The 11,477-nt window shown below is 42.5% G+C and overlaps 1 protein-coding gene across 5 annotated transcripts in view; it reads left to right on the top strand.

The window, feature by feature from the left end:
• KIAA2012 (KIAA2012 ortholog) overlaps positions 1 to 11,477 on the top strand; it is a 126,098-nt gene that overhangs the window by 59,498 nt on the left and 55,123 nt on the right. For 3 of the 5 annotated variants that reach the window (XM_019523502.1, XM_019523501.1, XM_019523500.1), the window contains exon 13: positions 8,183 to 8,254. The exons of the other annotated variants lie outside the window; for them this stretch is intronic. In XM_019523502.1, coding sequence (XP_019379047.1) covers positions 8,183 to 8,254 — 72 coding nt within the window. The remainder of the gene's footprint in view (positions 1 to 8,182; positions 8,255 to 11,477) is intronic. 5 annotated transcript variants of the gene reach the window in all.

Genomic DNA, 11,477 nt, shown 5'->3' with positions numbered 1-11,477 from the left:
TGTGTTTTGGGCCATAGGAAGTTTGCTTATGGTGATGAGGTTAGCGAGGTTTGGTGGTTGTTTGAAGGCTAGTAGGATGGGTAGTTCTGGGAAGATCTTGCATGCATACCAGCCTCTGGCTTCTTTACTGTTCTTTCTATCCAGGAAGAGCATAGACCAACTGCAGATGCTTCCGTAGCCTGACTAAGCATATTTGTACCCAAAAGCTGGCAAAGAAGATTTTTTCCAACTGTTTGAGTTGGTATGATTAGAAGATATCAGACTTACTCAAAGAACCTTGTCTGTCTACGTCCTTATACCAACACAGCTATAACCTGTACCCCTGAAACATGGAGGCTATCAGTAATACACATTTTAAAAAAGGGAAGCTTTTCATTCTTAGTATTAATACTACCCCCTTGTAGGAATTCACTTTTCCTCCTCTTAACTACTTATTAAACTGAAGGATGTTGCTTCACACAGGAAAGTGCATTCCTATCAGTTCAAGCCTTGAATAATACAGAACTGGTTGAGAGGTACAGAATTTGGGTCCAAAGGGTGAACATACTAGAATCTAGAGTTTGGGTTCAACTATCTTTACTGTACAGAAAACCAAAACAGGTCTTGACTGAAAAAGGGCATTGTGTGTCCAAAAGCTTGTCAGACCTTTCTCACAACTATACAGTTGGTCCCACAAGAGATACTAAAAACTTAAACCAAAACAAACACACAACAACAATAACCCCTCACCTGTGGTACGTTTAAAAGCAGCATTTTGTGCAAAATGTTTTAGCAGAACTGGCTTCTTTGTCCAAAATCAGTTATATCTCTGGCAGGGATTACAGGTTTTCAGAACTTGCCATGATAAAGTGAATAATTGGTTGACAACAGGAATATATGATTCTTATTAAAGAAAGGTCCTGGGACACAAACCAAATCATCACTTCCATCCAACAAAAACCTTGTGAGTAAGAAGTAATTATTTATCTGAAGGTGTTTTTAGGATATGTGAAATGTTTGCTCTCTAGAAAAGGGTTAGATTAAGAAGGAAAAGGAAAATTACAAAAGCCAGAGAAAATATTTGACCGCAAACCAACAACTACAGCATAATATATGAGTCTCTGTTACATTCTTCAATTATATCAACCTTTATGGTCTGTGGTAAGTTAAATGTATTGCCATGAGTTAAAGTCAGAGAAAGCTAGGGAACCTAGAGAAAGTAGAATGGAAAGGAAGATGAATAAAAGAAATCAGATAGAATCATAGAAGCATATGGAGCTGGGGGGGGAAAGAAGAAATTGAGCCCTTTTTTCTTTAAAGTATCATTCACAAGGTACAAATAGGTCATATTCTACCTTAACCAACTCAATAATTACAGCACTGCTTTTATACTCCACTAGCCAATTGCCCATCAAGAATGACGGGGGGGTAAGGGGGGGAGGGGGCTGGGATGGAGTGCCACCACCTAACACCCCATGCTGCCGCTGTTCTGCCTCTTTCAGGGAGTGGGGTGGGGGAGCCAAGGCCAGCGCTGCTGATCTCGTCTCCCCCACCCTCTGTCCAGTCCTTGGCGTGGCTTCAAAATCATGGCAGCACTCTCCCAAGCTTGGAGCACTCTGATTGGCTGTGTCCGTCAGCCAGTCAGAGCATGACTGAAGTGTTACAGACAGACAGACTTAGGCTCTTATAATACTAGAAGTATAACAACTGGTTATACAACCAATTGACACAGGTCCAGTTCATAATTGATCTACCAGATTCCCCTAAACACGTCCTCTGATGCAGAGGATGTTTGGGGCATGCAAACAACCAGTTGTGAACTGGATCCATGCCCATCCTCATTTGCAAAGGCCAGCCAGGGGAGATGGGTCCCTGATGGTGGAAGTTGTCAGTGACTCCCTCCAGGAGGTCAGGGGGGCAGATGTTAAATTAGGAACTGTCTGGATCTTCCTCTTGATGCTGAATCCCCAGCCAACTATCACTCTATTTCCAACCTCCTCCCTTTCTTGGGCAAGATCACTGAATGAGTGGTCATCCAACAGCTCCCGGACATCTGGATGCTATTGGATACCTGGACCCCTGTCCATCTGGCTTTCATCATAGGCATAGCATGGAGACAGCACTTTTGGCTTTGATCAACAGTCTTCACTTGGAGATAAACAGAAGAAAGTTTGCCCTGTTGATTTTACTAGATGTTTCAGCATCTTTGTTTACAGTTGATCATGAGATATCGATAAAAGTATTTACCTGACCTGGTAAGGATTTGTGGAACTGCTCTAAATTGTTTCTACTCTTTCCTATCAGGGAGATGCCAGAAGGTATTGATGACTGAGTGCTTGTCTCCCCCTTAGGTCTTCTCCTAGGGGGAGACAAGGGCTCCATCTTGTCACCACTAATGTTCAACATTTATATGAGGCCACTAGGTAAGGTCATGCAGAGATTGGATTGAGATGTTATCAGTAGGCTGATGACACTCATCTCTGTCTTTCTTTCTGCTCTGACCTGGGCCACACAATCCCAGTCCTTTCTCAGTGCTTGCTGCAGTTAAGGATTGGTTGTGGGTGAACCGACTGAAGCTAAATCCAGACAAGACAGAGAGGTGATGGTGGTGAGCAGACCACTTGACCTAGAGAAGGGGATTGAGATACCTATTGGTGACATGGTTTGGCCTCCCCTTGGCACTCAGGTTCACAGCTTTGCAGTGTTCCTGAATCCTCTGATGCATCTGGATCTTCAGGTGGTAGTGGAGTACCTTTCACCAGTATTATGTGGTGAGAAGGCTATTACCTTAACCTTTAGATTTGGATCTGGTTACCATCATCCGTGCTTTCATCACCTCAAGTCTAGCTCCTGCAATGCATTTGATGTGGGGCTGCTCCTGATGTCCTTCTGGAATCTGTAGGTCATGCAGAATGCAGAAACCTACCTTCTGACAGGGGTAGGTCACCAGGAGCACCTAACTCCCATGCTCCAAAGTCTGCACTAGGTTCCAATAGTTTTCCGGATGCAATTCACAGTGTTGGTTTTGATGTATAAGGCCCTAAATACCTAAGGGACTGCCTTCTCCCTAATAGGATCATAGGAAAGTAGGGTTGGAAGGGACCTCACAAAGTCATCTAAACCAGCCTCCTGCCCAAGGCAGGATCATCCCTGGCTAAACCAGCCCAGCCAAGTGTCTGTTTAACCTGCTTTTGAAAACTTCCAAAGATGCATATTCCACATCTTCTCTAGGTAGCCTGTTCTAATGCTTGAGCACCCTCATGGTCACAAAGTTCTTCCAATCTAAATTTCTTCTCCTGCAGTTTGAGCCCATGGTTACCAGTCTGGTCCCTATGGCCACAGAGAAAAGGGTATCTCCATCCTCTTAATACTTGCCCTTCTGGTTTTTGAAGACTGTTATCAAATCCCCTCTCAGTCTTCTCTTCTCCAAACTAAATAACCCTAGTTCTTTCAACCTCTCCTCACAAATCTTGTTCCCAAGACCTTTAATTATTTTTGTTACTCCCCACTGGACTCTTTCCAGTCTATCCACATCTGTCTTGAAATGTGGGGCCCAAAATTTGACAGAGTACTCCAGGTGAGGCCTAATCAGTTCTGAATAGAGAAGGATCATTTCCCTTGATTTGCAAGTGACAATCCTGTTAATATAACCCAGTATGCTGTTGGCCTTTTTTGCCACAAGAGCACATTGTTGGCTCTTATTCAGTTTATGGTCCACTGTAACTCCTAGGTCTTTGTAGTATTGCAGCCTAGCCAATCATTCCCTACTCTGTATTTGTGCATGCAGTTATTCCATCCCAAATTCAGGACTTTGGACTTGTCCTTGTTGGATCTAATCTGGTTGATTGTGAACCATTTGTCCTATCTGTTCAGGTCATTCTGGATCCTAGCCCTACCTTCCAGAGCATCTGCAACTCCACCCAATTTGGTGTCATCTGTAAAGTTGTTAAGCATGCATTCAATTCTTTTGTCCAAATCATTAATGAAGATATTATTAAACAATACCAGACCCAAGACAAACCCCTGGGGAACCTCACTTGATACCTCCTCCCAGCTGGATATAGTGCCACTGTTGATTACTCATTGAGCATAATAAAATAACTGGTTGTTTATCCACCTCACAATACTTTCATCTTGTCTGTATTTCCTTGGGTTGTTAATGAGAATAGTGGCAGACAGTGTTAAAGCCTTGCAAAAATCAAGGTATATCACATTTACTGCTCTTACCCCATCCACAGAGCCTTATTATAGAAGAAAATCATGTTGGTCAGGCCTCACTTGCCCTTGATGAATCCATGCTGGCTGTTCCTAATCACCTTATTGTCCTCTAGGTGCTTCACAATAGATTCCTTGAGGATCTGCTATATAATCTTTCCAAATATTGAGTTCAGGCTGACTGCGCTTTTATTCCCTGGATCTTTCTTCTTTCCTTTCTTAAAGATGGGCACTATATCTGCCCTTTTCCAATAATCTGAGACCTCACCCAACTTCCATGAGTTCTCAAAGAGGATAGCCAGGATAGCCAATGGCTCAGAAATGACCTCAGTCAATTCTTTCAGTAACCCAGGATCTGTTGACTTGAAAGCATCTAAGTTATCTCTAATGTGTTCTTCCACTACTCTAGACTATTTATCTCCTTCCCTTTCTTTGCTGCAAATGGCACTTGTCATATGGTAGCTGACTTTATTCATGAAGTCTGAAGTAAGAAAGACTTTAAACACTTCAGCTTTCTGTGCATTATGCATAATTAGATTACCTGCTGCATTCCATAAGGGACTTATGGTTTCTTTGGCCTTCCTCTTCCTTTTGGCATACTTGTAGAATTCCTTTTTATTGCCTGTTGTGTCCCTTGCTAGTAGCCTTTCAAATCATGCCTTGGCCTTTCTAATTTTCTCTTCGTACACCCTTGTGATGCTCTTATACTCTTCCTTAGTACTATGATTAAGTTTCCACTTTTTTGTAGGATTCCTTTTTTGAGTTTTAGTTCATTGAAGAGATTGCTGTGTAGCCAATCCTGTCAATGCTGTTGTCTCATTATGCCCCATCCACATCCCTAAGGTCAGCCAAGAACAACTTCCTGTAAGTACCAAGAGTCCACCAAAACATGGGAAATCATTGGTGAAAACATGTGAGAGACTGTTTTCAGTAGTCAGTCCTCAGCTTTGGAATTCCCTCCCTCTTGAGACCTCCCATCTTCTGGAAACGCTGCAAGACCTTTCAATTTGGGCAGCATTTAGCAAGCTAAGCTGTGATATCATTTAAAGAGTTTTTGTTTCATACCTTATCTGCTTGTTTATATAAATTAGGTTGTCTCTCACAGTAAGCTGTCCAGAGCCTTTGTTGGAAAGTATGCCATCTAAAAAACAAACAAAACAACTGACTAGGTGAAACTGAGGTCCAGAGGTTATACCTTGTCCTTCAGAAACAGGACAATCTTGTCCTTCAGTTCTGATCTCCAAGATTTTTTTAAAAGGCTGCATGCCCTTTTAATGTACCTTGAAGGAACCTTGTTTTCAGAGGCCAGGTGATCAAGATGTTTTAGGATAGTTTGGCAACCAGAAGGGCAATTATGCTGGGCTTCCCAAACAGTTAGTCATTTCTGAAAATTTTGAATCTATCTTTTTAGTAGTCAGCTAAGATTAGACAACTATTATTTAGTCTCATGGATTCAGAGGCATCTGGATGTGATATATAAAACCAAAAATCAATTCTTGAAAGTCTCAAATAGGCAATTAATTCTGCGGCTGAAAAACATTTTTTTTCATGGGAAGGTATTGACTCCATAAATTCTATCAAAGGCCAAGCACTTACTGTCTTTTAAAGACAAAGGCAGTGTTAAAAAGTTCATTGACTGGACAGGTAAATACAAGAGATAAACTAATAAAAGGTATGGGAAAGAACAATTGCATGGCTAAATCTAAAGCAATCTCACAGATCTACTTTATCCAAGTAACACAATGGAAAGTTTCCATGATAACAGAGAAATTAAGCTGTGTGCTCCTGAAAATGAGTTGCTGGTACCACCAGCTAGAACTTGTATTAAATAAGTTCTCATAAATCTATGCCAATCCAACTCAGTTCTAATGTGCAACAGTTCTGGCCCTGTTTTGAGTAAAGGCTGCCAGTCAGCTTGAATAAACAGTGCATCCAGATTGTGTGGCAGTTTTATATTTAAATGCTTTTAAAAACACTGTGATAAATAGTGTTGATTGTTATGTGAAAGCATCACTTGGCAAATAAATTACTTTTCTGCAAGTTAGTACCCATGCTACATACACAGCATAAAACATTCATAAATTCATAAAACACAAAATAAAAAACATCAACTCAGGATTGAAGAAGTGTGGATATAACAATGGTGAAGAGTAACAAAGGTATGGATAAACAAAAGTATGTCCATAACAAAAAGTGTGGCTATGAAGAGGCCTGAACCTTTTTATGTCTTTTTCTACATTAGAGAAATTCAGCACACTGAATGTGTCCTTCAGCCCAGTTATAACAGACTGCCTGAAGTATCACACAAAGGCTTTCAAAATTCTCAGAATCTACTACTTCTGGAAGCTATGCCAGGATCCGTGGGATAAACGTCCTATCCTTTAAACCAGTGGTCTCCAAACTTGTTTTGATTGTGCACCCCTATCAGGAAAAAATTTTTGAGCATGCACCCCAATATATGTATATTTATATAAATAAAAATAGAAATAGAAGTTCTAATATTTTCTTCCCGCACCCCAATGGATCGTCTTGTACACCCCCTGGGGTGCGCGTACCCCACTTTGGAGACCACTGCTTTAGACCAATACAGCTACAACCTGGATACCTATTAACTTCAGAACAGTTTTGCAATGTAGAGCTTGAGTGGACTGTCCCAAGCACACCCCAAAAGTAGGAATGAATTGGGAGCTTAAAGTGTCTTCCATAAAGACATCTGTCCCAAGTTTGATTTGATTGATTTCATGTTGGTCCCATTTAAAAGCTGGTAATAAGTTATATTCATTCATATCATTCTTATCACTGGATGGAAGGGCTATTATTGGTATGGGTGCCCAAGGTATTGTCTGCCTATAATGGTAAAACTCAGTCTCACAGTAACAAAGTCATGTCAGGAAAACGGGTCATTTGCTAGGGAAACTCCAAGTGCCCCAGGAAAGAAAGGCCTTTTTAGAGAATTCTGAGACTTTCCAAAAAAGTGAACAAGGTTGGCTGGGGGATAGGGGAGAAAGGAAGCTATCTGGGAGGTATTTAGGAGCTTTCAGTGAGCTAGTGGTTGTCTTTGGATGATCCCAGGCCTTAGAATGATTCCAGATCCTCAGCAATCAGGGCTGGCAGGATCAACAGAAAGTCTGATCTCTGGAAATACTGGCAGGACTCCCAGAAGGATTAGGTTGTAGCCAAATGAAAGGGCAAGTAATTGTCTTTTTGTTCTGTCTTCAAGCAACGTGGTCAACTTTTCATATACAATTATTTTCTATGCAATGATTCCTTTTGTTATTCTGTTACCTTAATGATTACCTGTGGTAAAGTATGATCTTGGGGCAAGTGAAGGCTAGTCCCTTCTACAGAAGTGGGGGAAGTACATTTTTTTCACAACCCAAGGGAATTCTTATCTCACCTGGGAGCTGGCAAAGATTCCCTTGCTGCAGCTGTGGGGTCTGGTGTAAGGGCAAATGTTGGTCTGTCCCTTGGGACAAGCAGCAGGACAGCAGGGAAAAACTTGGGGTCCGGGGGATACCCCAAGGGTTGGGTTTGTGACATGAAGGTAAGACAAAATAGTAACTGGGTTTTTCTATTCATGCATTGTTTAAAGTACACACATTGCACCTTTGGCTTACAATTGTGCAACTCTGCCCATTCAGTTCTCCAGCATAAACAAGCTATGCATCCCCTTCAGAGGTTAACATGTACAGTATAATTTGCAGTCCTGGGAATTATCATTCAAAAGCCTAAAAGTGATTTACAAAGATTGCTTATGACATCACCAGTGATAAAAGGCAGAACATATGGGGATTGCCTTACCCATGACTGAAACATAGCCACCTCTGCTCCAAAACACAGCAAAAAGCAGTTTTAGCTACTTTAAAACTACACTCAGGAGTTTACATTTAATATTTTCAGTTATGAAAACTATTTTTGGAATATTTGCAATATCAGATCGCATTTGTTGTAGGGCATACCTCTGAAATTCTTCATTTTATCTACGTAGAAAACTGCACAATCCTTGGAGGCATCTATCCTGAAGAACAGAGAGCCTCAGAGTTTTATAAACAAAAAGCTGGTATGTTAAAACAGGAAAAAGGTTTCCACATCTAATGTCTGATATGCTAGTACTGACATTACTTAACATGGTATTAAAAAAAATAATATTTTAGTTGTACAGTTGTGCAAAAAAATCTTCTAGGCTATTTAACTTCTTGGTAACAAGTTCAAGGGCAGAATCCAACAGAGGAATACAAACAAATTTGACTTTTCAAAATAATTTTTCAGACCTTACTGAAAATATTTACATATTTAAGGGAGTTTGTGGGGTGGTTACCAGAAACCCTAATTGTAAATCATGCCTGAGCTTTGTAATCCAGAAAGTAAGAGGTTTAGCTGATGAGAATTAGTGTAAATCAGGGGCACTCAACCACTGGTCTGAAGGTGAAATGTGGTCCACGGAGCTATCTTGTTTGGGCAAAAAGGTTGGGCACCACTGGAGTAGATCAACTGATTAACCAAGTTACAACACCCAGGGTTCAGCAACCTATGGTCCGTGGGCCAAACTCAGTCCTGGAGCCATTTTATCCGGCCTGCAGAGCAAGAGGTCCTCTGCAACACTTTGGTAGCTGGGCGCTTCCATGGCATTTCAGTAGTGGAGGGCTTCACTGACAGGCGTGGCCAGGAAGCCATGAGGAGCAGTGGCAGCAGCACTGCAGGGGGGAGCAGTGATTATAGCTGCATCAGTGGCAGCATGAGCCAGGTTGGAAGTGGCCTACGCTCCAAGACAAGCTCTGTCAAATAACCCCAAAATGTTGCCAACCATTGCCTTTTGTTGGCCAAAACTACTCAGAGATTTTAGGTCACAGAACTCCTGGGCCATGTCCAGACTGCAAACTTCCCATGCCCAGAAGTGGCACCCTCAAATACACCATGTTGCTTTACATGAACCAGCTCTCCAGCTGAAAGGAGTGTGACCAAGTCTGTGCTGTACTGTGGATGATCTAATGGTTCGGTCACTCAGCAACACAAATTAGGTTTCCTGTAAGCTCTGTTTTCCTCAGAAGACTGACATCTAAAAACACCTCCTGTTGGGCATCCTAAGTTACTAGTCACAGCTAATAGTAGTCAGAATTGCAAGCTTTTACACCAGGGTTAATTTGGCCCATTGTTTTATATTTTAAGTAGAACACCCAATAGTAATAGTTTGCTGTGATGTCTAGTTGACAAGACAGGACAGTCCTTCAGTTTTAATAGAAAACTTTAGAGCCATTTACGTTGTAATATGTACATGCCTGTGGAAGAAGGGAGGGGATGATTCTAACAGTTACCATTTGTAAAGTGATAGTACAGGTTCCCCTCGCTTTATGTGGGTTCTGTATGTGCAAATTCGCTCTTATGCAATGACCCTTTTATACCAAAAATTCATTATATGTGAGGTAAATTCACTTTTATGTGATTGGTGTGGTGGAAGCCCACAGTCAGCTGCTTTGTGCAGTGCATTGTAGGAGCGATGCACACCGAAATATAATCTCCTGTGCAGATCTGTGCTCCTTGCTTATTGTCTATGATGTGTTTCTGTAGTTTCCATCCCACTAGCTTATCTCCTACCCCTCTCCCTGGTCCATCAATGAAGCACAAGAGAACTTCGCTAACACTGGAGACACAAAAGTGGAGATTTTGAACCATGCAGAAGATGGTGAGCGGCCCTCTGCACTGGGTCATGCATTCAACCTGGGTGAGTCAACCATACGTGCCATCAAGGAGAATGCTGACAACATAAGGAGTTCTGTGATGCATTCTACACCACTTGCTGCCAAGATAGCAATGAAAATAAGGAACCCACTGTTGGAGAAGATGTTGGGGGTGTGGGTGGAAGATCAGACCCAGAGGAAGATGAATCTTTCCTCTGCTGCAATAAGGTGTAAGGTCCTCCAAATTTATGGCTGTCTGCTTCAAGAGGATGGTGGCCCTGAAGAGCCCTTCATAGCTAGTAAGGGCTGGTTTGACAAGTCCCTTCAGCATAAGACCATGCACAATGTTAAGATGACTGGGGAAATTGCAAGTGCTGATCATGAAGCTGTTGCAAAGCTTCCTGAGGTGCTTCAAGCAATCATAGCTGCTGAGGGGTACAGTCCTAAGCAAGGTTTCATTGCAGATGAGATGGGGCACAGATACTATCTGGGACGTACATCTCAAGGAAGAGAAGGTTGCAAGTGGGTTCAAAGCAGCGAAGAACAAACTGACTGTCCTACTGTGTGGCAGTGCTGCCGGAGATTCTAAGCGCAAGCCACTGATAGTCTTCCACTCCCTAAACCCACGTACATTAAAAGCACTGAGTAGGAACATGTTGCCTGTACACTGGCCTGCAAATAAGAAGACATGGGTAACAGGCCAAGTTTCTGAGGACTGGTTTGCTCAACATTTTATCGTGGAGGCAGAGCACTATTGCAGGGAGGCTAACCTTGTGTTTAAGGTATTGCTTATCCTTGATAATGCCCCTGGACACCATAAACACATGGAAACTATCAACCCCAATGTAAGAATCATGTTCCTCCCCCCTAACATGACCTCACTAATCCAGCCTCTTGATCAGGGCATGATATCAACATTCAAGGCCTACTACCTAAGAAGGAGCATCTCCCAGCTGCTGGATGATACTGACAGACCCAACAATCCATGAGTGGTGGAAGGCATACAATGTGAGGGATGTCACTGATAACATTAAGGCTTCATGGCATGAAGTGAAATCCAGCACCACAAATAGTGCTTGGAAGCCTCTCTGGAAGGAATGTGTTATGGACACCACGGGCTCCCCCCAAACTGTGCTCAACTGTCCAAGAGGTTATTGATCTTGGATGGAAGGTGGAAGGAGATGGCTTTTCAGACCTTGAGGAGGCAGATGTCATGGGGCTCATCAATTCCCACAATGAGGAATTAAGTGTTGATGAACTGATAGAGATTGCAGCTACTGATGAGGAAGAGGAGGAACAGGAGCAAGAGGTGGTCGTCGAGGTCAAGGACATGACTATGAAGACGCTGGCAGAGTTTTTTTGCACAGGCTGAGAGACTTGCTCAGTTTGCTCTGGATATGGACCCTAGCCTGGACAGAAGCCTGTAGTTCAAGCATGATTTGAACTCTCTCTTTGTTCTCTACAAGGAGATGTATGCCCGGACCCAATGACTGGCAAGGCAGTGCACCAGGTTTCAATTCTTGAAGCCTCACTCAGCTACTCCCAGCCCCACCCCACTGATGTTGGAGGGTGATAAGGGTCCCGTGCCTGTTGATTATCCTGTAGATG

Source organism: Gavialis gangeticus, unplaced genomic scaffold, assembly GCF_001723915.1.
Source record: "Gavialis gangeticus isolate Ggan-Ray unplaced genomic scaffold, GavGan_comp1, whole genome shotgun sequence".
In the NCBI taxonomy this organism is placed as follows: Eukaryota; Metazoa; Chordata; order Crocodylia; family Gavialidae; genus Gavialis; species Gavialis gangeticus.
This window is presented reverse-complemented; position numbering and strand designations above follow the sequence as displayed.